The sequence below is a fragment of the Lagopus leucura genome, unplaced genomic scaffold (genome assembly GCF_019238085.1).
Source record: "Lagopus leucura isolate 7727_CA_CO unplaced genomic scaffold, USGS_WTPT01 Super-Scaffold_100027, whole genome shotgun sequence".
Classification (NCBI taxonomy): Eukaryota; Metazoa; Chordata; class Aves; order Galliformes; family Phasianidae; genus Lagopus; species Lagopus leucura.
In genome coordinates, this window is record NW_024962278.1 from 7008738 (window position 1) to 7035762 (window position 27025).

A 27025-nucleotide genomic window follows, 5' to 3' on the forward strand; every position below is an offset into this window, starting at 1 on the left:
GTCTGTGGTGGTTGTTTTGATTCAGCAGATGTTCCTAGAAGTGCACCATGTGGTGGTTTTCCTACTCATCTGAAAAAAAAACCCTGAAATCAACAAATATAGTGCTTTGTCTTCTGTAGATGAAAAGCACCTTTTGCTTTCTTTTTTTTTTTTTTTTTTTTTTTTTTTAAGAATGAGTTTCTTAGTGCCTAAACTGCATGAGATACCAGTGTTGTGTATTTCTTGAACACACAGCTCAGGGTGCAGGGTGTAATGGTGGGAGTTGCCTGTTCTGTGTTGTAACCTCACTCACTGGTGAGTATGCAGCAAATGAACTTTGTAAGGAATGGGCAGGCTTTGTGCTAGTCAGGAATTGGCGCCCGTGTGGAGAAATACTGACATCAAGCCCTCTTGGACTGTTTTTACTTGAGGCCTGCAGCCATAATCTGATTCACTTTTCTTTGGTTTGCGAGAAGGACTTGACAAATAGGAAAAAACAGCAGCAATATTGTACTTGAGTGTATCTCTGATCTGCTGTGCTACTTGCTGTTCAGCTGGGTGAGGGCACTACCAGCACATGGGCAGAAGCTTTTTCCGTCTGCCACTCCTCTACTTCTCTGAGCAGGGATGTTTCTTGCCAAGAAGGAAGCAATTGGGTACAGGGCTCTCCCTGACCGTAAAAGCTCTTTGGGACAGTTCAGGCAGGGAGACCTCAGCAGCCGGCCTTTTCTTATCTCTTTGTTCCCTTTGTCTCTTGGGAGCCCCATGGAGCTCTCCCCCACAGCCTTTCTTGTCTCTTTAGGAGACGCCGTATGTGATGGGTCAGTATTTGATGGGTCACGATGCACCCTGCTCATGTTGAGCCAGTACAGCAGGCGGCTCAGCACCACCCAGCTGCTCGCTCACTCTCCCCGGGTGGGATGGGGAGGAGAGTTGGAAATACGAAACTGGGAACTCATGGTTTGAGGCAGTTTACTAGGCAAAGCAATAGCCATGTGCGTGAGCAAAGCAAGGCAGATATCCAACCCCTCCCAGGAGAGCAGGGCTCAGCACATGTAATGGTTTCTTGGGAAGATGAACACTGTCACCCTGATCGTCCCTTCCTCCTCCTTTTCCCCAGTCTGTATCACTGGCTACAGCACCACATGGTGTGGGACGTCCCTTTGACCGGACTGGCTCAGCTGTCATAGCTGTATCCCCCAGCTCCCTGTGTACCCCAGCCCCTCACTGGCAAGGCAGCACAAGGAGCTGAAATGGCCTTGGCTCTGCGCAGCGCTGCTCAGCAACAACTAAAACATCAGTGTGTTATCACCACTACTTTCATCAAAAATCCAAAGCACAACATCATATGAGCTCCTACGAAGAAAACTGACTCTATCCCAGCCACAACCATGACACTTGTCCAACAGCAGGCCTCCAGCATGCAGCATGCTGGAATACAAACTCTGGCTCTGCAATTCTTCTGATTTCTTGCTATAGTAACAAGAGTCTTTACAGTATTTTCAAAGTTACCTTTCTGTATTTATACTCAACAGGCCCCCCTTTGTTTAGTTGAATCTGTGTAGAATGTTTAGTTGCTTGTCTAAATAAATCACAGAGTTACGTTTCAGCCGTTAGGTTTGTGATTACTGCAGGTTGCTTCCAGGGACACTTAGTTGTTAACAAAGCAAATTGGTTCAGTGACACCACATTCTTTTTCTTCAGTAAGCTATCAGCGCTACTGATGTCTTGTAGAATTAAGGTTGTTGTGCACTGGGCCAGTTATTAGGAGTGAGTAATGTCACCAGAAATTAGTGACCTTGGCATCAAATGTGGAGTCTGCTGAAAAACAGGTGCTGCTTTTAAATGCCAGTTAATAGAGGAGGTGGAGGAATTGAGCATTGTTTAGACACCCACATTCTTCTGTGTAAATCAGAGCCATGGACCCCTGCTGCTAAGACAACCTGATGTATTTGTGCCACTGTTGACCTACTGAAGGTGGAATATCAGTGCTTTTATCATTTATTAGAAATTGTCTTTAACATCAGAAATGGCATTTGCTGTAATGAATGATTGTGTCCTGGAGATACCTTCTACCTTCAGTACATGCTGCAGATTTACCTGTGACAAAGCCAGTATGGTTTGGAGGGAAGACTGGTGTTTAAATGTTCTTTTTTTTTTTTTCTTGGGGAAAAACACTTATCTGCCTAAAGCACAAAAATATTTTTTCCCCTCTCTGTGAACGTTAAAGCTGAATTTTTGAGTCACCTCAGGAGTGGTAAGGGAAGAAAATTAAGCTGCTGCCGACTTGCAGTGTCTGAATTTTGTTCCGTGACCAAGAGCAACATGAATGTATTGCACTTTTGCTTGACTACTTGTTAACTGCAATCTAAAATGCAGTCCCAAGAGCTGCATAACAAACTTTCCCTTGCCCCCCCGAGTTAAATCTAGGCAAACAGACCTTGCAGAAGGGTACATGAAAACATTCCCCTGCTCCTCGCTCCAGAGGTCCATTTCAGTGCTTTGCAGAGATAGCTGAAGCCTGCAGTCTCTTTGCAGTGCCTCAGTATAGTGGCACAGGCAGATTTATAAGCTGTACTCACAGCATATGCCTAAGGTGGCCAACACGTTGCTCCTCTGTTTTCTTCCTCTTCCTGCTCTGGTGAGGACTGTGCATGCCTGAGGCTTGCAACAAATTCTGAGAACTGAAGAACTCTGTTTGTCCTTCTCTGATGTTAGCTCCTTTTCGTGTCCAAGTTTCCCTTTGCTACACAGCATTCAAATTCAGCCTTCACTGAGTGCTTACAAGTATTGATTTTTTTTGTATTGCCTCAAGGTTTTTGCTTCTTACTCTTGAGAAAGATAACAACATCTTACAGAGATGCTACTGTAGTATTACACTGGAGCTCCTTTCAGACTCCCAGGAAAATGGAAAGGATTATTCTGTTCAGGGAGGTGGTAATCTGCAGCAGAATAATGTGTTTCTTACCTAATTTCCTGAAAAATTTCAGCTCCAGACTTGAAGCTGTTGAGGTGCATGTGAAGCATGCCGTGCAGGATGCTCTACCTGGAGTAGCTCCTGCTGTGGGAAGGAGCTCATCCCCGCTCTCAGGACAGGCATTTGAAGTATCCACGCTTGAAGAAAATGCAGTGTTTGGGTAGGCATCTTCTGCCCTCTCTGTCACCCGTCTTGCACTGTCAATCAGATAGATTTGAAAGGAAAGCCAGGAGTCACCCCAGGGTTGGTGATGTCAACCTGTATTGTTGTCTTAGGCTGACCTACCTTTGCCTCTGCTGGCCTCCAAGCTGGCCTTGGACATAATTGTTTGTGGCTGCTCCAGTCAAATGAGTGCTGCTGCATCTGGTTGTGCCTGGTGAAACAACTGGGTGCTGTTCAGAGTCTCCTAGAGCCATAGAAACTCAACAGCAGGAGCACATGCTTCTATCCAAAGAAGAAATGTTTAAATAGTAGCATCTCATATTAGTCTAAGTGTACTCTGAAGTCCATGGGACTTTTGCTGGTGCTTCAAATACGCCATCCTTTCATTTGGCTCCATTGAACTGCACCCATCTACAGTTTCACGCTGCTATCCATTTGTGTCACTGCAGTCAGATGAGACCGAGGTGAGAGGCCTCTTGCACACCCATCCATCAGACAGCCCTCTCTCTATCTCCCATCTCCTTTCACCATTTTAGGGTCTGTGGATTCTGTTTGAGCCTCTCAGTGGGACTCTGCACAAGGATTGTGCTCACAGATGTTTGACCAGTTCATTGACATTCCTGTCAGGGAGATGAGAAAGTTTCTGGTTGTGTCCTCAGCACTGGATAGGAAAAAGCTGTAGCATTCCCTGACACTAGTCATGAACATTGCTTCCATGGAACTCTGACATTACCAAATAACTTCTTTGTTTGCATCCATGCTGCCCATTGAAACAAAAGACAATAGATACACTGGATGTGTCAGGAAATTCCTTTGTAACACTGATGACAGCCCAGTGCTATCTTTAGCCTTGTGCTCTGGTACTGCAAGGTCCAGCCCTCCCTTTGTGAGGATCTGATGACCTGGAGGAAGAGCTTTCCTAGCAAAAACTCTTGTTGCTTTCATACATATGGCTGTGTCAGCTGATGGACTCAGAGGTGTTCCTTCACCTTACAAGTCTTGCCTTTGTGAGCAAAGGAAGAAAGTTGCCAAAAACCAGGTTTAAATAACCTGCTGGCTGGCCTGTGGAAACTGGTGTCTACATGCTTTGTAAGTGCAAAGTCATGTCTGCCTTTGTGAAAGCTGGGTTAACTGCTCCACAGTACTGCCAGCTGCCAGTTACTTGAGGCAATGAATGTGCTGGAAATCTGTGCCCTGGTTTCTTATGATTGTTTAGTATGGAAGTACAAGTGTGTTGAAGGGATATTTACAGCACAGTACAGTGTGTCTCACTGCGTTCTGGGCTGCTACACTTCTGAACATCCAGTCTCCCTCCAGTATTAGTAATACCTTCCATTGTGTTGAATGTGCTGGTATCAGAAATCTGTAAGGCAGCTTTTGCAATAGAGAGGGCACAAGGTTCCTCTCTGTTCCCAGCATGTAAATACTCTTCCAAGTGACCAATGCTTCAGGAACTTTGAGGCTTGCTGGAATTTTTCCTGCAAGTGCTTGCAGGAACATCTGACCTAAGGGCAAGTAAAACCTGTTCACTTTTCCATGTATGTAACTCCACATCCTATAGGCAAAATGGATCCAGAGACTTGCCTAAATCTCTTAGCTGTGTGACGTGGTCAAGGAAGGAGGTAGAATGTAATGTTGAAGACGTGGGAAGCAGAACAGCACATCGAGAGAGTGAACTGCCGTTTAAGCACTTGAAGCCAGCTGATGAGCTTGGCTGGGAACCATTGATCATCAGCTTTCTGTTTTGCCTTTGCCTGTTCCTAGCTTACTTGCACCGTGTAAAACTTAATTTGTTGGGTTTGGGTGTTATTTACATGGTTAAAATGGCAGGCAGAGAGGAGAGAAGCATGCTGTGACATCAGCTTTCCACCGAGTTAAAAGATGGGATTATTTTCTTAATCCTGTGATGGATCATCTTTTTAAAACTAGTAAATATTTCTGACCGTAAGAAAAAATTTCCTTTTATAGTATCCCAGACTGCTGTTTTTACTGACTCCAGTGTGGAGGTATTTCCTATCTCTAATTGTTCACTCACACTGAAAAGCTCCTGCGTTTTCGTGCGCTTTCTCTCAGCTCTTTTAGCCACGTTGATCTGTTGTTGTGACCATAGTGAGGTACTGCCAGCTTTCAGCATTTTATGGGCTGTGAGCAGGAAAGATCAGCTACTTCCTCTGCCTGTGAGACCGTGATGTCACCAGCTGCTCTGGGCTGCTTTATCATCTGCTGCTGCTGTTGCTTTGGTGTACGTGGAAAGAATGTAAACAGCACTTTCCAGATGTTCTCAGGGCAGCTGGAGAACCATAAATGGACTCTTTGCTTCAGGAATATTACTGATCTGTTTAGGCGATGGCAGGGAATAGAGTCATGAAAACATACAGCTCCGTGGGCATCCCGTGCAGGGCGCTCTGTCAGTTGTATCACATGAGCAAGAGCTGTGTGCGGTTAGCAAATGCCACTCTGCCTGCTGCTGTGGCTCTGTTAGCTGTGTTTGGAAATGCTGCACATGCTGAGTTCATCCTCACGAGACCCTGAACAGATGTACTCTTCGTATTTCATAGGTGAAGCAGTGGTTCATCAGGACAGTGAAGTGATTGCATAGTGAGTTCAGGACGTGAACTGCGTAGGTGATGTTCATGATACCATCTTTCCTTCTCTTGTCCTTTCTTCCTCCAGTTTCACATTCTGAATAAAACAGCAATAGTGTCCTAATATAGTGTGTTGCAAATGCACACAGTGTGCATCCAGATTGTACTGATGATTTATGTAGGTGCAGAGTAAAGGAAAGAATGCTGCTGCCGTTTTTGAGCTCTCAGTGTAACATTTGGTGTAGTAGGAAGTACTGAATCAACGCAGGGATGATGGTGCCATAGAGAGGAGGAATTTGGAAGCTGGTGTTTCTCATGCCTGTCCAGGACTGGACAAAGCATCACATCTCACTTGCTAGTGCTATATAAAAAAGAAGTCTATTCAGGGGGAGAACCAGTCACTTCCTTCTTTAGGGCGTGTTGTTTTTAATGCATTAATTAATTTTTATTGAGTGGTGGAAAAACTGATGTCAAGAGCTGCATTAAGTCTGGACATGCAGCAATATAACGTGGTAGGAAATAATACAGCAACATCATAAGGGCAGTGAGAGTTTAACCATGGAGAGTTTAAAATAGCAAAGCTGAGCCATATGGATATTAAAAGATATGACTGAATCAAAACAACCGTCTAATATTAAAATGGATTTTGCAAACTTCTTGGGTTAATTTTTCCTGTGTATCCAATATCCGAGGGTCAGTTTCTTGCCTTAACATCATGATTTCTGGCTCTGGTTTTGGTGAGTTTTGGCTACCATGGAATACAAAACACAAGTTGAAATGTTGGTTGTGTCTTGCTGTTTGTTTTTTCTTGCCAGGCCTTTATATTCAGGAGTCTGTAGAGTATCCTTTTCCTTTTACGGTGGTCTGTAAGCTTGTCCAGCATGACTTCTTCCCTGGCACCTGCAGCAGCTCGGATTGCAAAGATCCATGGCAGCAAAACCAAGGGAGGCGGAGGGAAGTGCTTTGGAAACTGGAGCCCAAAAGCAGAGCAGTTACATAACTGTACAAAAGAAAAAGGACTTTTTGTTTTGTTTTGTTTTTCCTTCTCATATCCTTCTGCAAACTCAAAAAAATGTTGTTGGAAAGCTGGATGGAAAAAACTTCAGCATCATTCATCCCTGTGGGGACGTGAAATGTATTAAAATATTCCACCTGGTTTATGGCTGTTACTTTTCCTCTTTCAGGTTTGACATCTACAGGAAGGTGCCAAAAGACCTTACACAGCCAACCTACACAGGGGCTATTAGTAAGTAGCACTTCTTTTTGCTGTCCTTGCATCCCCCTGAGCTAAAATTAAAGAAATTTTGGCTTCTGTGTCTTACAGGATATTTTCAAAGGAATATAAAAGACTAGGAATTATGTCCTTTGTTGCTAAGACAGCTCTTTTTACCCAGTACCTAAGGTTTCACTGAGTGATGGAGGAATTTGCATGGATTTGGACTCTCGGCATCAAAAAGTAGCAAAGATATCTTCTTATGAAAGGGAGCTCCTAAGAGCTAAAGCTGGAATACCCACGCTGCTAGCTACTGAATTAGCTGTAGAGTTTTTACTGGAGTCTTCCCTGGAATAGAAGCTGTGAGTCTGATCCAAACACTGGGGGAGTGAACGACTGGATTTTTTTGCCTGTCTCTAATGGGCATCTCTTCATGGTGAAGAACAGCTCATAGCTGTTGTGTTCACAGTTGCATTTCTTACTGAAGAGAGTTGAGGAACCGAACTGCTACTCTATAGAGAATCCAGGTTTTGGCTTCCGATTGAATGAGGAGCTGAGTGGATGGCAATGTGCAGTGGCCATCAGAGAGGATGGTTTGGGAAACAGTTATTTCTGTCACAATGTACTCAGGGGATTCATCTGACATTGTAGATGGGGCTAATGAGCGGAGATCTTATTTTATTGTTATTTGTCATGCTTTTAAAGGACAATAATTAGTTTGTCAGAAACCACTGATAGTGATCCACTCTCACTCCTGTGTATCAGTGCAGAGACTTCAGCTGATACAAATCTCTTGCCTCGAGCCTCTTTTCCTTCCTTCCTCCTCCTGAGGTAGGCTGTGGGCTGAGTAATGCAATTTCACACAATTATATCCAGTGAGTGCACTGTGTAGAGTGGTAAACATTGATCAGGTTGGCCCTGCCAAGTCTGTAATTAGATGCCTATTGCAGCTTTCCTGTTCCATTGAACAGTGACTTCCTTTGATCATACAGTTGTGCTCCATTCATCCGTTCTTGTAGATGGGTCAGTAGCCTTGTATGTCATTGCTGACGTGAGTGATGTCATATCCCTTGGTGACAACAGGCACCAAATAGAACTGAGTCAACAGCAGTGAATCAATGGGACACGAAGCAGAGCCTTTTGTGAGCTAAAGGAACTCCTTGCTTCTTACTCTGAGGGTGGTCGAGCCCTGGAGCTGGTTGCCCGGTGGTGTAGAGTCTCCAACTTTGGGATATTCTAAACCAGTAGACCTGACCCTGAGCAACACGCTTCATCTGACCCTTTTTTTTCAGGGGCATTGGATGGGATGATCTCCAGAAGTCCCTGCCAGCCTCAACTATTCTGTGTTTCTGTGAATATAGCTTGTCGTTGTAAATATTTACTTTCAGGGAGTCCTTGTCCTCTCTTGTTATCCTGACCACCGAATTTCTTGCAAGTCAATTCCCTCTTTGCTTTGCTGAGACAGTAAACAAAGAGCTTGAGTAAAACTGTTCAGTAATTTAGAGGTATATGAGATTGAGCGTTTTGAAAGAACACTTTGAACTTGTTTAGTTGATTCTACCTTCTCTTCTGTTTTGGAAACGAGGAGTTCCCACAGTATAACTGGGCTGTCTTTGAGAATTTGTCTTGTTATGAATCACCTGCAAAAGAAAATGTTTTAGAAACAAAAAACCCATCAAAGGCCATCCAGCAGCATTAGGCTTTCAGATCTGCAGTAAACAGCTTAAGTGATAAGTGTGTTGTGGGAAGGCTTGGAGGCTGTGACTCTTACTTAAAATTATTAGCTGACTTATTTCTCTCTATTGTTATTTGCAGCTTCTCAGGCTTTGATTTTTCTTCTCTAACTGGTTCTCCTTCTTTTTGTCAGAGTGTTTGCAGAGAGGCTGATAGAAGCTTTTGAACCACACACGCAGACAGCCAACAACCTGTGGTAGCTTTGCGTGTGAGGATCCTGGATGCAGCTTTCCTAATGGATTTTCTGTCTGACCAAGCCTGTGACTTGTAATTTGAAAGCCAGTAATCTTGAGTGTTGCAGGAGGCCGTGAATGAGACCAGCCCATTGCCATGGCAGTTTGAAGCCTGGGAAGGTCTCATGAGTTTGAGATAAATGCTTCAGGGAATTCAGGTGTTAACCATAATAGAGGCTTGGAGGTAGGGGAGGGTGCTACTCTTCTTACAGGGTTGATACAAAATAGCCCGTAGTATCTGACTTTGTAGTCCTTCCTGTGTGATTTCAGCTGAGTGTTTTTTCTGGTGCTTTCTGGAATGGGAGCAGATTAAAGCAGGATTCTTCCAATTGTGTTTGTATTTGGGGGGAGGGAAGGCCTTTTTGTGTGTGGGTTTCTTGTTTGTTTTGTTGTTTATTTACTTGTTTGAGGGGTTGTTGTTTTTTTTTTTTGTTCTGTTTTAGAAGCTTGAGGTTTATTAGGGAGGAAGGAATAGATCAAATTACAAAAGAAAAGAGATGTGAGTACCAATGCTGTGTCCAACCAACAGGGGTGAAGGGGCCAACTGCTAGGAAAGAGGCAGCTCCAAATAAGTGTGAAGGTATTTTGATGGAGAAGAGTCTGTGGGCAAGTTCAGAATCCAACTGGAGGGTTTCTTTTTGTAGGCTTTTGTAATTTCGAAAGCACATTGCATATAAGATACTCTGGATCTGTGCAGCAACCCTTCTGGCTACTAAAAACTAGTAGGAACAAAGGAACCAAGAGCAGTCCCCCATAGTTTAGTGGTAGGGTTTGCACAGAACAGCACACACAAAGACTACTGCGAAAGGCAGGCAGTAGTTAGGCATCCCTTGTTCTCAGTAAAAATCTCTTCTTTCAGATCAGTTAATGTGCCACTAAGACAGTCATGCTGTTGCTGTCCCTCTTCCACCAGGTGTTGTGCCAGTCCTCACAAGCCTTCTGACCCTGGTGCAGTGTGTCTGTGAGGCCAGCACACGGCCCTTCTAACAGCCCTGATTACCATGGTGCTGAACTGGCCATGTTTGGGTATGTAGGCAGCAGTGGCACATGCCCTGGCTGTCTGACAGCTGGCATCTGGACAGCAGCAGTCTGACTTCTTGAGAGAGAGGCCTGCGACTCGAACAGCTGCTGTAGCAATCCTTCTGCTTAACAGTCAGCGTGGATGCATAGTTTGCATGCATGTCTTGTATGCACACATGGTAACGTTATCCAGAAATACTCTATGCTGTTTGGAGGCTGGAGTTTTAAATACACATCAGGAAATATCAAAGTTATGATTCACGTGTCATTTGTAACAAGACCCAATCCTTGTACTTCATAGCAGTTTGCTTCATTGTACAATAAATACTATTAATTTTATGCCTTAATATAGACAAAGATTCACTCCTTCAGTCTGTGTGTTGTTAAACAGTGTGCATTTTATTCATTTATTGAAGGGTGGGGAGGGTGAGTTAGGAATGTACCTAGATGGGGGTGTATATTTAAAGAGATATGTGCATAAGGGTGAGGATGTAGAAGCCAATGCTGAAAAAAGTCCTTGGTAGAATTTCTCATCATTTTGGAATTTCTCAATAAAAGCACATTCCAGTGTGTCTACAATGAGCAATCTGGGATATATTGATCACTTTGTCCTACCAGAGTTTTAAGAAACCTGTCTTACGTTGTCCTTTAAGCTCTGTGGGAACATCACAGTGCCCTTGCAGTTAAGCTAAGCTTTAAGCTTTAAGCACTAATTTTTCCTATTCTATCTGATCCTAGTCTTTAATCTGCTTTTCCAGATGAAATATAGTTATCATATATGAGTGGCTGGAACCATGCACTTGCATGGAAGCAAGTACAGGTCTTCACTATGCAATAAGTAGCTGAAACTATGTGTGTACATTGTCACACTGAGAGTGTTTATGTGCCTGCATACAGCTGTGTACACTAAGGAGAGGGGCACTTTGGCAGCGAGAGATGGTTCAAAGCATAAAGCTTTTGTGTAAGTGTGATGCCAAAGACACCCAACACCCCTTGCTCTGGAGATGTGCACGTACAGGAATGCTTTAACACCAGAGCAGCCATGCTAGCAAGGCTGTTGCAAAACTCCACTTAGCCAAGTGTAGTTTTCAAGGTAGTGATCAGCAGTAGATGCTGAGAGCACGAGGACAGGTGAAACAGTGCCCAAACATCCCTCATTTGGCTGAGACAGAGGTGGTTCTTTTGTGTTTAGTGGCCATCAATGGATTTCTTCTTCTAGGCATGTCTGATTCTTTTCTTTCTTTAAGTCTCTTAGACTTTCCCTGACATTGAGGGGTTTCAGAATGCCAAGTGTCCCATAGAAGAAAAACTCTCTCCTCTTGTTTTAAAGCTCAGCCTTCCATTGCATTCTTGTACTGGGAGTGAGTCGTTTTTCCCCATTCATCTTCTCCAGACCTGTCCTTGTGTAAACTCTCAGTAATCTGTTTTGTAGGTTGAAAACTGCCTGTGCAGTTCAAACACTGACAGAAGTATCAAAGGCCTTTGGAAGTCAGTCCCCACCAGGTGTTTCAGGACATTCTTGCAGGACTTCTTATGTGCAGGTTTTTGTAATTTTATTGTACTTAGTATGTATTGTCATGGGTCTTCACTGGAAGAGCTGGATTGGAAAAGGGACTTAAGGAAGATAGTAGTTTGTATACCAGGAAAGGAGGAGGTAATTTGATAATGAAAATGACAGAGAAGAAAGTGAAAAGCTGGAAAAGGAGGAAAGCTCTGGGTGAGAATTGGCATCAGTACCAAGCTTGCAAAGAAGCGATGGAGAGCAGAGAGGTCTGTCTGATGCTGTGTTAAACTGCTACAGAATGAGAACATGGCAAAAGGGTGTATGGAAAGCAGCTGAAAGAATTGTCTCAATCATACGTTCTCCCCTGCATACTGCCAAGATCAGAGATCTTATGTGTCTGTTCGGTGATTAATGGTGAGAAACACTGGATCAACTAGTCTTGTGCCCGACTGCTTTTCTTTCTGCTCTTACATGGGCGTATATGTTCTCATCAGAGTTTGTTGCTGTGTTTCAAGTAGTTCCTTCTCCACCCCCATGACACACTGTGCTGGTGGCTTAGCTGGGTTGCAGCAGTGTCGTGGTGTTCTGCATCTTCACAGCCAGGACCTGGGATTGACTGTCTGACCATCTGAGGTTTCTCTTTTCCAATGAATATCCTCGCTGGCTTTCCGTTTCCTACTGATTTTTGACTTCATTTTCCCCTTTTTCTTCATCCTACTTAATGGCTTTTTGGCATCTCTTTTAATCCTCCTCACTTCTGAGAGGGTCAGTAAATGAATCCACCCTTGAAATGACTGATGAAGAAGGGGAAGCTGTGTATTTCTCTTTCCTCAGAACTACAGACTGACTAATCTGAAGAATGAGGCACAGGGCTTCAGGTCACTCAAGGGTCTGTCGGTATTTGCTTTAAGTACCTCCCCTTTTGTTCCCATGCCTCCCATGCTCCGTACCAAGGGACAGTGGACAGGCGCAATAGTTTGATTAAAATTGCTCTCCAGCCAATTGTTGCTTGAGCCTTCTGGAGGAAAGGATATTCAGGCTGTATGGGTCATGTGGAGTAAAGTTGAGGAACAGGGTTTTTCTTACACGTTTCTCAATCTTAATTAGTGGCTGTGGTAAAATGGTCATTTCCAAAGAGTGCTTGGTCACTGTTACTCTGCTGGGACTGAGGGGTGAACCAGACTGTGTCTGCTGCCATGCCATTTCCTGGTTTACTCTTTTGTGTAATGATTCATGATGAACTTGGATATTTTATTTAATACAGCCCCATCTCCTTGAGTTGGCACATCCGTGTCTAATCATCCCTACTCAGTGAGACTCACAGCCATTCCTTCCTTCCTTCAAGCTCCTCCTGTACAGGAAACTGACGCTGCTGCATGAATGTCACTGTGTGATGTTTTGAACAGTTTCTGATGAAGAGTAACAAAGAATACACTGGCAACTTTTGGCTCTGCTCTTTTAACTGTAGATTGGCTTTCTTAGAACTGACGCAGGACTTGTCCAGGTTCTTAGCAATGACTTGGCTACAAATTTGTCTTCTCTGAAGAGTATGTTGGCAAATGGAGAAATAAGAGGAGAATGAGGCATTGTTTAGACTAGTCCATTATCACAACAGTCTCTGCAGTATCTGCTCTGTCTCACATGTAGTACAGGCTGTGAGACAGCACGTGCATAGCCTTAGAACCTGACAAAGAACCAAAATGTTTCCTAATCCACAAAACACAACATAACTGATTGTGTGCTTCTGAAGCAAGGAAATGCCTTTTTTTTTTTTTTTCTTCCCTTTTCTTAAGGAGGTTTTAGTGTAATAAAATTCAGCATGGAGCAAGGGCTCCAAAAGAAGTACTGCTGATAAGCACTTTTGTCAAAGGGGAGGGAGAGCTGGTTGACCAGCATAGTGTGTTGGAGGTGAAGAACACAGGAGCTGTGGCGAGATGGAAATCATGGCGGAGAAGGTAGGCCAAGAGTTAAGATACCCAGCAGGACGCCGAGTGTTGGCATGCCACTGAAGTCACTGCTTGGATGGCCTGGTGTTGTCTCTACAGAAAAATTGTTGATTGTTAGATGTGTCTGGATGGCATGTTTGCAGGGGGAATGATCTGCCCGTGTGAAAACAGTTTGTGTCTTTGTTGGAGATATAAACTAACCTTTTCCTCAACTTTCTTCTTTTCCAGTCTCTGTCTGCTGCTGTCTCTTCATACTGTTTCTCTTCCTGTCTGAGCTCACCGGATTCATAGCCACTGAAATGTAAGTAGTAACCATGTTTTCCTTTGTTTGAATGTATGTTTATACATGATTCTTTATGGATGTCCTCCATTACCTTGGAAAAATGTGCCGGTAATTTCACTACCCAGTTAGTTCTCTCATGGTTTAGGATTCCTTTTGGTTGAGTTGAAATACTCAGTCATTCATTCAGCTTTTTATTTTACTGAGATAAGCCAGGCAAACTTTGTTCTAAAATATTTATATTATAGAAAATTGTTCCAGGCCTGCCCAATCCTTTATCAGTTGCATACTAGATTTGTCTCTTGAACAAGATGAATAAGCTCCCATTCCTCTTCAGTTCTCTGATGATAGATGGGCATAAGGCACTGTGATTGCTAAGATTGGTGCCGATCTGCTGCAGGTTCCCTTTTCCTCCTTAAGTTCTTTATTTATTTTCCTCTTATGAGATTCATTTCCTCTCTCCTCCTGAATACATTCTTTTCTCTGTACTTGTTTATTTTTCCAGATTCACTTTGAATCAGTGTCTTTTTCATCAGCGATACCTTAAGTTGAAATGTGTGGTGCCTACTGGTTGAAACCACTCTACCAGTGCTCTGGGAGTGTGGGATATTGTTGTGGATCCCTGGGATCTCTGACAAAACCTTTTATTTTCCCCTGACTTCTTTGTGGGTGGAATGAGGGTTGCATTCTGCTGGTCTTCACTGTATATTTTTGGAGATGCTTTTTGAGAAAATGAGTTGTATAAAATGTGAATGCTTATTAGTTTAATATTAATAATCTTTTTTTTTTTTCTGATGTCAGATTGAACTGAATATCTGATACATGCAGATCGCTTTACTTGTGGCATGAGTTTTGTCTTCATTCTTTGTGCCTTCAAGCCTTACTTGAAAATTTACTTGACAGACTTTGTGCCTGAAGAGGAATTGTACCTGGGTGATCTCTTCTGGACCTACTATGAGCAAACCAGTAATACTTCAGGGTTTAAAAAATTGCTCATAGCATGAATATTTACACTGATCAGATTGTTGGGTGTTTTTTTTTCTGTTTTTGCACTCCTCATGCCTCAACGTCGACTTTTCTTGGTAACTGTTAACCTAAGTACCTTTGTTTGGGGTTCTAGGAAACGGCCTCCGTAATCCTACTGACGTGGCAGTGAGCTCACCCAACTGTGATGCAGTTTTCCTGGAGAGTTAGGAAGGGCGGAACTTCAGTCGGACTGGCATGATGGTCCTCACAGCCACAGATGTCACTGCTGAGCACAAAAGCTCTGAAAGGCACAAGACTTCTATGCTGTATTTTGACCAACTGCACTTTGCGTTGGTTCTGATCACCTCGTACCTTTTCATTGTTCATCTCTGACTTGGATCAAGAATTTAACTTAAAGAATAACTTGAACCTTAATGTTTAACCTTAAGACAATAGTGTAATCTAGCTCTAGCTGATTTTTATGCCTGTTGCACTTTTCTTTCAGAGATGGTATCTCATGTTTCTTACCCCCTTGCCATTTCTTTGAATTCAATTCATGCTTTTTTTTTTGGTAAAATACTAGGCTCGTCTTATTCACCTACTTTTCTCAGGAGCTAAATGTGAGAAATTCTTGATTTCTTTGTTTTAAGAAAACTCTAGACAGATTACTTCAAGTAAAAAAGTACTTTTTGTTGCTCTTCTCTTAGATCTCATTTACTTACCTGATTTTTTGTTAGTTTTTTTACGAGAGGAATTAGAAATATTTACCTAATTTTGATCTAGCAGAGTGTATGTTTCTTTATGTAGTGATTATTTCCTGACTTTGGGTTTATTTTTGAACAGCAAAGCTGTGTGATTCTCTGAGGCTTTGTGCTTGTTTCATATGGTGACTTTCTGAACAAGACGATGCATTCTCCATGAAGATACTGGAGGTGCTCTGAGTTGTGCATACTGAGGATTCTGGTTGGAACCTCAGCGAGTTGGTAAGCTGTCTTTCCCAGCAGGGACTCAGGGAGGAGGTGTTTGTGAACAGTGAAGCAGTAAAATTTTAGGGAGGATGTCATGGAAGAATCAGAGGTGAATGCAGGAAACTGCTGTGTCACGGACTGTCCAACACAATAGCTTACTGAATGTGATCACCTCTTTTTGATGAGCTGTGGGTCATCAAATTCCCTCTTGTTGGGAACAGTGCACCCACTGCATTTGTGAATAGGCTTGCTCCGTTACAACGGAAATACTTCAGAATGACTCTTAAGAGGTGCTTCCCAGTTCAGTGACTTCTGAAGTAGGAGTACTCTTCTTTTTCCATTTCTTACTCATTGCTTTCTTTTCTGGGAAGCCCATAGCACTTTAGAGGTGTTCAGAGATGCTGCTGACCTCTCCTGCCTCCCTTTAAAATGTGCTACTGATGCTACATTGTGAGGCAGCGCAGTCTGATGGTTCGGAACATGGGTGCAGTTGTGGAGAGCTGTATGTGGTCTGAAACAGTGTGAGAACTCTGTTAGTTCTAACCATCATTAGAAACTGGGTGATGGCGGGTAACAGTGGAGATACTAACTCAGAAAAATGTTTTGAGCCTTTGTTTGCCAAGAACCAAATACTTCTCAAGATGCAGAAGGTTCCTTTTGTGCAAACTGCTCAATACCCATCACCTTTTATTGCAAGCTTCAAGTTTCTTCTGTATCGAATTTCTTTTGTATCTTTCCTATCTCTTGCACAACATACCCTCCCAGCTTGAAATTTCCTAGTGCCAGCCAGAATTTGAATGATTAACTAGAGTATGCTCTTGTACAGGGTGAGCTTTCCTGCTTTGCCAGTGCCAGCTGAATTAGAAGACTTCATCAGTCTTTGTGTAATATTTCCCCTAAAGCAGTCATGTACTTTACAAAGCCAGATTGCATGGGAATAGCTGCACATTTTTGATGGCAAGTTGAAATCAAGAGCACCTGGTCTGGTTCCTTACATCAGAGACAAACCAGGTTCACTGTTGTTAATCCATGCTTACTTCATAGCCCTGTTATGCCCAGTAATAGTGTGTGGAGTGGGTGTGTGCATTGACATCCAGCTTCAGGGCAAGTCAGCAGCAACCTCAACAGCAGTGGTACCCACAGGGTTAGCTGTCTGACTCTTACCAATGGGTTTTTTGGTATCTAGGTTTGAAAAGAGTGGTTGGTATGGTTTGCTGAACTCATGTGTTCTAACATGAGAAAATAAGGTCTGCTCTGCACCACATTAACCCCTAAGCTTCTTCCCACTGTTGGACTTCCTTCTGCATTCATATGACTAGCAATTTGAAGTCCTGTTATTGCTAGAAATCTGTGTGGTCACTCTTGCCCAACTTCAAATCTCTTTTTCCTGGACTGACCCGTTGTCTTAGTGCTTGCAATCTCAGCTTGCCCATGTGGCAGAAGGCCAAGAAATTACACCTTCATCTTGAGGATAGCAGTCATAACACTAAACCCAAACAGATTATCGATGTGGGGAAGACTGTGCGTAACAGTAGGTGTGTCATAACTCAGTGTGTGGGCACGTCTAATGAGCACCCAGCTCGCGTCCGTGGCAGGGAAGCTTGCTTCAGCTAGGAAGCTGGATTAAGATACTGGATGCATTACAGTGGGCATGCAGGAAATTAATGTGGCATAGGTAACACACTATAAATGCACATCCTATTTTATTGCTTACTAGCTTCCTGTGTAGATGAGTCCAGAGCAAGCTAGAAAATTTCTAATTTGTCATGTTAAAGATCCACTGCATGACTCTAACAGGCAGTCCTCTGAGTAGCCATGAAGGAAGCTGAAGCTTGGTTCCTAGATGGGACTGCATCCTTTCCAGGAAAAGCACTGTGAAGTGCTGGTGAGAAAAAAGGTTTTTCTTCCTCGGCTCAACCACAACCTGTCATTGCAGTTAAGAGAAGGGTGAACTCTGGAAATCAAGGATGTTCATGATTGTTTTTTTTCTATCCAGAGAATGACTGAATACTTCAGAACAGACAGAGCAAGAACTTAGATCTAATGCCTCAGTTCTGTAAAAGACAGATAAAGCAAAGGAGGTCCATGCTCCACATTTGAGCATCTGCAATATTACAGTATCAAAGATGCTTGTCCCACTGAGCAAATGACTCAAATGGCTGGAGACATGAAGCTCAAGTGTTAAATGTGTCAGATATTTCCTGAGCAGGATGGGCAGTTGGTTGAGAGTAGAGTGAGGGCTAGGAATTGCTTGTGCTACCTTTAACAGCCTTCCTCATTCATCTTGCTGTTATGCTGCAAATCAAGAATGCAGAGATCACCTATCTCTGTTCTAATTAACCCAGATCAATTCCAGAAGTTAATAGCTGGCAAGATGATAATCCTGCAGTTTTACGACTGTAATTAGGTCATGAATTATGTTCTATGTGATCAATAAGAGTTTTCCAAGTATTCCATCATTAGTAGGAGAGATGTAATTAAGTAATCTAGTCTGTGTTGCATTGGCAGCTAGGGGAAGGGGTAGGAGGGTATGAATGTGCTATTTGTGGTATGAATGTGTCTGCCAAACAACAATTCATCTGGCACAGCGTACTATGTAAAAGCAGCAGACTATTTCTGCTGGTGTTGTTATTGTGCTGTTGTTTTTTTGCTTGTTTGTTTGTTTGAAATGAAGTAGCTGACACTGAACAGGCTCGAGTGACAACTTTGCTGCTTGAATGTCTGTGTCCTCCTGCAAGGTAATTATGCAAGCACAGTATCTACAATAAAAATACTGGCTCTCTATATAAGCATAACTTATCAGCAATGTCAAAATCAACTGTTCATTTAAGGTGGCCAGATCATTCACAGAGGACACCCGTCTTGTTTTAATCTTTTCAAAAATATTTTTGCTGATCTGTGAGTGTCACACAGCCCAGCTCTGGTGCTGGGGCCGCACTGCATGCCGTACAACTTGTCTGTGCAGGTTATCAAGTACTCCAAAAATGGGAGGAAGCAGAAAGCTAGCTGCTTCTGAGACTAATACTGCTTGATTACACAGGGTTTGTTTGCATGCCCAAGACTGATCCTGCAGTGAAGCAGAATTGTTATCATACCCTGTCATCTTTTCTGTCCCTTAGGCTCTCTGGGGTATTTGAAATGTGTCTTGTGGCTTTGTCTCATAGTGATTTCTCATAATGACTTGCAGGGTCAGGCTGTAGCTGTTGTGAGCAGCATAGGGTGATCCTGGTGCAATAAGCATTCCTCCTGTGAGAAATGATGGTAGCCTCGGAGCATGAGCTGTCTGCACTGGGAGCACACTGCTACAACTTGTATGTTCTGATCTGGATTCCAGGCACTAAGCTGGAGGTGTGGGTCCAGCCCCACTGGCTCATCCAGTTAAAGCAGATGAAATAGTGGAGCAAGCTCGAACAGCGGGTAGAGCATGGCCTGGTAGTCGGTGGGGAATGGAAGTTGTAATCCTGCTCTCAGTATGGACTGACCTTGAGACAGACACTTTTCTGTAGGATATAATGCTCAGCTGAACTACCTCAGAGGTGTTAAGGAGCTTAATTAATGTTTGCGTTGTAACTTGGAGATTACCTAATAAAAGGTGTTATTTATTTGTGCTGTTGTGCCATTTGTCCTAACGTCCATGTACAGGTTAGCAGGAAGCGGAAGGTGGTGCCATGATGTCATTCGAAATTTCTGACTCAAATCTACGTTGGTGTCTTTGGAAGCCTTCTTCTTCCTGCCTCCTGGAGAGCTGTAATTCCTTCATTGTAGGACAGTGTTTTCTGTGCTTTACAGCTAAGGCAAGGACATAAAGTGGGACAGAGACCTTCTAAATGGTGAATTGATGACATTCAGGGCAGAGAAGAAGCTTACAAGCAGCAGAGCAATAGATACGTGCGATTTATTACACAGCAGAGAGTTTGCTGACTTGCTTCTTTCTTTGCACAAATTGTGAAAATGATGTTACAGTGGGTTTTTTTCCTATATTATGCCTTCTCTTGTTTGGCACAAACGAGGAGGTTGTGCAGGCCTCTTGATTTAGGATGGTTGTGTCTGTGGAAGGTGAATGATGAGAGCTGGAATGGTAAGTGAAGTCAAGAGGACTTGTAGAATTTGCCCGAGAAAATCCCTTGAGAGAATCTTTGAACTCCCTCAAGAAGGAGTAATTATTTTTCCCCTCAGGCTTAGGGACTCAAGAGTGCAGAATGCTTCCTGGCAGTCGGAGGATGAGGTAAAAGGCAGCTTGTGGAGTGAGTGGCTGTATTTTCTAGCTTTATGGCTGATGGCTGGGAGGAGGCAGCCTGGCTGTTTGCTGTAAATGAGGGAGAAAAAAAGTTGCAATTTGAAGCAAAGGCTAGGCCATGGAATACAGAGAATGAGGATGATGTACTCAGCATCCAGGCAGAGCGTGAGGCACTGAGCAGCCTGATGCCTCGTGGCCCCTCTTGGACTCCATGGGCTGTTAGCTTTGGAAGTGCAAAGCGTCTAACATTAGTGGCCAGGGTTGCTAGGTGGAAATAAGTTATGTGAGAAGTTTTGTTTCTGGGGAAACAAAGCTGTTGTGTCATAAATCTAAGCGTGGAGAATGGGTTTGTCTGTCTTTGGATAAAATCTTAAAGAAATGCTAAGCCCTCGTGCTACTCTTCTCCCCTCTGTCTTGCATACCATTGCAAGATCTGCAATCTTAGCCAACTCCTTCTGTGTAATGCTACAAGTTTGTAAGCAGATGGGATGAGCATCTATCTCCCAGCAGCATCGCTCAGGAATGGGAAGTATTTCAAAGTGGCTCTTTCTAGAAGTGAAGCAGATTCTTTCTGTGTGGATCACTGCTCCTGCAGCGTAGGGAAACTTTCCTCCATTTCCTTGAAGCAGTGATGGGAGGCCCTGCTCAGGGTGAGGTGCACTTTTAAGTGTCCTATTGCCCTATTACACTTTCATAGCTCTGCATTTCACCTTTGCTTTATTGCACCTCTTTTGTTCAAATGGACTTTTAACAACAACCAGTAAAATACCAATTCCTACTTCTTTGGGGTCTTTGGAAGAGGAGATGTGTGCCATCTCTAGTTTACAATATGACCCTATATGCTGCCTCCCTAAAGAACTGTAGAAGCAGCTGTGTTTACAGTGTCCTTCTGCCTGACCTCAGATTTTATTTCCCTTATGACCATCTCATATTCACTGTTAGGTACTGTTGCTTAATTCTGGGATACTTTACGTTCCAGAATAGACAGCAATAAGTTAAAACCAGCTTCTTTTTTTCTGCTGGAGACGTTATCCTTTCAGGGGGTGTTGCTAGAGGTGCCAAATGCTGCTTTTGTCAACATCCCAGGATTGTCTGGTAAAATTATAGGAAGGCTGTGTGCAATTTGGTTTCCTGGCCCTGGGGAGAAGGCTAGCAACTGAGACAAGAGCACCAGCCCAGACTTAGGCAGCAGTGGTTCAGGCGGAGATCCATGAAGTAGCAGCCTTGACCCTGGATATCTGCTTTACCTGTGAGATTTCCAGAAAGCATTTGGGGAGTAAAATTTCCAGTTTGTTGAAAGAGGATGAATCTTCTTTTAAGGTTTGCTCTGGCAAGCTTAGCCTGCATATGTTCCCACTGTGCCCTAGGGTCCCCTTCAGGGGAGGCACATCAGTAGCAGAGCAGGTCAGTGCAGAGTGCAGTTTTGAGCCCCTGCTAAGAAATCTTCTGGGAATGGGGTTAAGGAGAAGAGCAGGGTGATGAGGAAAAGGAAATGGCCGTGAGCCTTGCCCAAGAGGCAGGCTAGGAACAAGTGGTTTCATGACCGGAGTTCCAAACGGGAAGCCAGTGTCTCTTATCTCTGCAACTAATGGGCCACATGACATGGGCACAGTGGCCTACTTCTCTTTGCCTCAGTGATCCAGTCTGTGATTGAGTGATCTCACCTCTTTGTCTTCCTGTGTAAAAGCTTCAAGAGGCTCTGTGTACACAGTTTATCCTTTGACTTCTACCAGCACCCACTTCTTGCTTACTTATCTCCAGAAGGCCTATGGGCATTTGCTCAAGCACCACACCTGGGGGCCCATTGTCTGCCCTGTTCAGAACTGGAAATTTGCAAATACAACTAGTGAACTTCTTAGAGTTTCACTCCAAAGATCTGGGCTGCATCAGCTGAGGTGCCAAACCTGAAGTCTTTCTGTGCTAGCCCTGACACAGATGCTCCCTTTCATCAGAAGCATGGAGTTGGCTGTGCTGCTCGTGGTCACACCTGAGGCAATGAGGAGCTGGGGAGAAATCAGGCTGGGGGCTGGGAGGGAGGAGAGAGATGTGGTGCTTTGGAGGAGTAATGCTTCTGCTGCCTGGAGTACTCCTTACCCCTGTATTTGGACATATGACTTAATCCCAATCACTACCTAGTCTGCCAGTGATGAATACATAGAAGATTTAACACATTCCACCTGGAAGGAGAAGGCTCAGCCAAGGAGCTTCTAACTAGGTCGCTGATGAGCAATCTCACCACTCCCTCTGTGTCATTTTTGTTAATCACTTGAAAAATACGTTGAGTAATGATTGCAAGCAACTTGTCAAGCCAATTAAAAACAGAGAAAGGTAGGGCTGTGAAGCTGAAGACAAATGCTGTGCTGGTTTTAAATGAGTGTCTGCAAACCTCACTGACCTGTGAGTAATTAACTTGGAAAGAAATTGGCAGCTGTGTGTTTCTCAGTCTGAAGACTTGTTTCTTCTGAATCCACAGGGCAGGCAGTTCACTGTGGTCCAGAGATGTATCACCAGAACAGAATCGCTTTGATTCTGTCTTGTTAGCTGCCCTTGGTCTGGTCTGTCTATTAGCATGTATACTCGGCAAGGGCTTGTCAAAGGATTTCACACACTTTGAGCATTAAACAGAAATAACACAGAGCTCTTAATAGCAAAGATAATTTATTTTATGCAGCTTGCTTGAGCATAAGTTCCCATACCTTTATTATCTATCACGCTGAAAGATAAATTCTCAAATCTTCTTCCTTGAGACTGAGCAGTCTCAGACTTCAATAGAGATGGAGCTGTTGGGTACCCTCCACATCTTCCTGCTTCAGTATGATGCATTTTTCTGGAGTGTGTTCTCTGGGACATGTGGCTGTGCTTGCGTTGGTTCATTTGGTTTATATTTTAGCTGTCAGATGGATTGTATGTGCCAACAATAAATATTTATAGTTCTGTATTCCTTTTGCTCTATATCTCTATTTTGTCTTCTGTTAAATCTGTTTCGTAGCACCCACAGTGCTGGCACATCACTGCTCTTTGGGAGGCTGTTGCACAGTGTTAGATCCTGCTGTCCAGGATGTTTCATCCCATCTGTTTCCTGATTTGAATCCTCTTCTCAATTTTAGTCGTTGCTTTTGATTACAGTTCGTAGATTGAAATGAAATACTAAGGGAGGAAGGTGCAAGTAAGAGAGAAGAGAAAGGAGACCCTGGCACCCAAAAATGGAGTGCTGATGATTGAAAGCAAAGAAAAAGCTTTTGTACCTGATGTGGTCAATCACACGTGGGGGTCTTGTGCCCTGTGGCCTGCCGTGCTGTCTTCTGCTCTGTGCTTCAAAATCTCTCTTTTCTATCTTTTTTTTTTTTTTCACTTCACATACAAGGCTGGTTGTTTGGAGTTTGTTTTTTGGCCCTCTCCCGTGGAAAGTAGCTATATGCGTGGACCCACTCGTGTCTTCTTTCCTCTAGAGTTAATGAGCTGTACGTGGATGACCCAGACAAAGACAGTGGAGGTAAAATAGAAGTGAATCTGAACATCAGTTTACCAAATCTGCATTGTGAATGTGAGTACCTTCTTTCTCTTACCTGTTTTAATTCATATTTGAATAGGCCAGAATTTGTACAGTGACCCCTCTGTAACAGGATGTCACATCACTGCAGCCTATGCCAATACCCCATCACTTCATATTCCAGGTGAGGCCAGGCCACTAGTTTTCCTGGACCCTGTGCTCTCACTGCAGCCTGTGTTAGTGACTTACCTCCCTTGCTACCTTATTCTAAGTACTTTCCCTTTTTACAGTGACCACATAGTGTCTGGGAGCAAGAAACCTCCCAAGTTTTATGTGTAACTGAGTTCAACAGACAGTTGTTGGCTTTTCACAGATCATCTGCCTTGTCTACCTGAAGTTTTTCTGTGTATGCAGATCAAATTGAAGTTAACTGACAGGGTATAAGATATATGTTTCTGTCAAATAAACAGTCTACAAAATTTGGTTACAAAGTTCACTCTGGTATAGGGGTATTTGACATATGATGTTATTTTATTAGCACTTTAGTCAAGTGTCAGGGAAAATGATGTGGACTTTTTTCCTGTAAAAGCTGCACATGCTTTTCCTATGCAACCTTTCTGTTTTTATCTCATTATTTTTTTTTTTTTGTCTCCTTTCCTCCCTCCCATGCAGTAGTTGGACTAGACATCCAGGATGAAATGGGAAGGCATGAAGTGGGTCACATAGACAACTCGATGAAAATACCTCTCAATAATGGGGATGGCTGTAGATTCGAGGGACATTTCAGCATCAACAAGGTGAGTAGGAATGATGGTGAGCTTGAGCTGGCTCAGGAAATGCTTGTAAGATCTATTTGTAAAATGCTATGAAAATCTGTGTGTCTCTGTCTCCCCTTGAGGGAGTACATTTAGGGAGTCCCTAATCAGCGGGTGAAGTTGATTCCCTTGGTGCTGCAGAACAATATGGGAAGAGGAGGCTGTGTAGTTAGAGCCATAGAGGACATGTTAGATCAGGCTTATTGTTAATCTTCAAAGCAGGTAACCCAGATAGCATTCCTTAGTAGCAGAGTGGCTCTGTGTTGTGGCTAGTGATGTCTCTATGAATGCAGCAGCCTAACATATAGGGGACGTAGAAACGCCTGATGAATGCTGAATGGCTTCTGTGTTCACTCATCATGACTTTTGCACCTCCAAAATGTGACTCACTATGCAGAAGTCTTTGGCAATGTCTCTATCCAAGTGCTCTTTAGTTCCAAGAGCTGCAGAATGACAGGAATGTTCCCTGCTAGAGGATGCCAGCATAACAGAAACAGCTCCATGCTGAGATGTTTGGAACACATGCACGAGGCTTGTGCGCATGCTTTGTAGGGATGCTTTGCCTCAAAGAATGAAAATCCAGGCCTGGAGGAGGCTCCTCTCTGGGATGGGTGTGTTCAGGATTGAATAATCTTGCTATGTAATGCTGGAGATGACTAGGTGGGGTGGGGGAGTCAGTGGTGGGGCCCACTGATGTCCTCAGAAGGGCGCACCCTTTATTCACGCCTCCTCATGTACCACGGGCTACAAAATCCTGCTTCCTTCTTCCCCGCCCAGGTCATGTTAAATCTCATCTAAAAATAACAGGCAGAACCTCTTATTGATTCTGTGACATGGAAGAGATTAGGGATTAAAAAGATGATGTTTCTTTCCTCACCTCTAAGTCGCCAAAACTACTGGCAGCTCATAGTCCACAAAACTGGGAAAGGGCTTCTACAAAGGTAGGTAGGTCTTGTTCTGCTAATCCCAAAAGCACAGTACTAAAACAGTTGTGGCTTTTTCTGGTGTACGTGGTCACTTCTGCTCAAAAACAAACAAGCAAACAAAAAAAAATAGCTGCTGTATGTGAACACAAGAAATTCCCTTCTCTACTTCGTTTGTGCAAAACCACTAATTGCATGGTCTCATGTAGTGGCTGGGACTAGAAGGAGGGAACGTACACCAGGACTTCTGGCTCTGAAAATCTGAGCCTCTCACATCTGAGGGGGAAGAAAGTCTTCAGTCCCTTGGCAGGAATTTTACAGGCTCCTGTGTGAGCCAGCATCTCGAGTGGGATGTGGCCCTGCTTTGAAACATGACTGTGCATGGCTGTTGGACACTGTGCTGTGGGACTCTAAGCTTACATAACAAAGACACACCCCTTTTTAAAGAGCTTATGTGAAGTTAGTTATAGGAGTAACTTTTGGCTTGATTAGAGCCTGGGCATGTGGTAGTACATGGCAGGGCATCAAACCTGGAGTGGGAGAACAAGGTAACATTGTGTACTTGCTGCAGACTGCCACCCTGTTTACTGAGCTTGTGGATGACGCAGCTTCAGTCCATGCCTGAAAGTGTTCCCAGAGTGCACTGCCACACATCAAGTCATTTAATTTAGCTTTCCTGAAAGCACATGTAATCAGCATGCGGCCTCCCTTGGGCCTGACACTGAAGTCTCTACAGTGAGAACAATGAGCACCTGATGTGCAATTGTTTTCCTGCTGTTGTCTGAGACTGATTCTTAGTGCTGTTCAAGGCTTTGCAATTCAAGACCATTTAATTTCCAACCCCTTTCTCCCTAGGAAAAAAGTCTTGCACCTCTGTAACAGTGATTGAGTTGAATTTGTTGGAAGACTTCACAGTGTAGGGGTAGTGACCTGAAAATTTTGCGCGTGCTAGAGTGATCCAGTTAGAATGACACCAGTGCTCATTTTCTGCCTTGGAACTGAGTCCTTAGGTGAAATCTGTACTTTTTCAAAACTTTGTATTTCCCTGAATTAAAAACAAAAAACAAAAGCAAATAGAAAATCTTGTACTGGGGGAACCAGGAGCTAAAAGCCAGCTACAAGTCAGGACTAGAAGATGAAGATCTGGCTTTGTTTGTACAGGATACCCCCGAAATTTTGTGGGTAAGAATGGGTTTTGTATATGAAGAAAACCACCAATCTTCTGAAATGTGAGGTATCTTATGATTGGAAAAAAAAATATATGCATAGCTTTCTTAGGATGTTCTGAAACAGTGGTCCCATTTACAAATGTGAGATGTGGGAGTAAAATGTTAAGCAATTGTTTATTGAGTGACTTGAATTGTATTTTAATGGGAAAGAAAGACATAGCCTTAAGTGTTAGGAATCCTAGAGCTGGGAGTCACTTCCTAGTCAGCAGCTGTAGCAATGAGAGCCTGACTCCTGGGATGTAACAGATCTTTGCTCTGTGTGCAGTATGGTGGTGTTGGTCAAGTGAAAGAAGACATTTCAGAGCCTCTCTGCAGCGTACCAGAAGTTGTCTACTATTAAGTGATACCATTTGCTAGGCTGGATGGATCCAGGCATTTTGTCTTCATATCAAAGCCTAGCAATGCCTTGAGGGATAAAATGAGAAATCCTGTCTTCCTTGTCTTGACTAATTTTAGGTCCCTGGTAACTTTCACGTGTCAACACACAGTGCCACTGCACAGCCTCAGAATCCTGACATGACTCACATCATCCACAAGCTCTCATTTGGGGACAAGTTACAGGTGAGTTTGCTTCCCTGAAAATTCCCTGTCTCTAGGGGATTGAATGCAACTACAGTAACTTTGATATTGGATTGCTTGGTTTTATGGAAGGGCCACGTACAGTGTGGGAGGACAAGAATGAGCTGCCTGGGTAGGCAAGCTGGCATTCGTGCAGTATGCATTCAGTCCAGAAGAGTTTGCTAACTTTACATGCCATTACTTCA

At 43.5% G+C, this 27025-nt stretch overlaps 1 protein-coding gene across 1 annotated transcript in view; it reads left to right on the plus strand.

Moving 5' to 3' along the window:
- Window positions 1-27025, plus strand: part of ERGIC1 (endoplasmic reticulum-golgi intermediate compartment 1) — a 56010-nt gene that overhangs the window by 13514 nt on the left and 15471 nt on the right. Inside the window, exons 2-6 of the mRNA XM_042880563.1 lie at window positions 6888-6949; window positions 13582-13654; window positions 23254-23348; window positions 23967-24091; window positions 26718-26822. Coding sequence (XP_042736497.1) covers window positions 6888-6949; window positions 13582-13654; window positions 23254-23348; window positions 23967-24091; window positions 26718-26822 — 460 coding nt within the window. The remainder of the gene's footprint in view (window positions 1-6887; window positions 6950-13581; window positions 13655-23253; window positions 23349-23966; window positions 24092-26717; window positions 26823-27025) is intronic.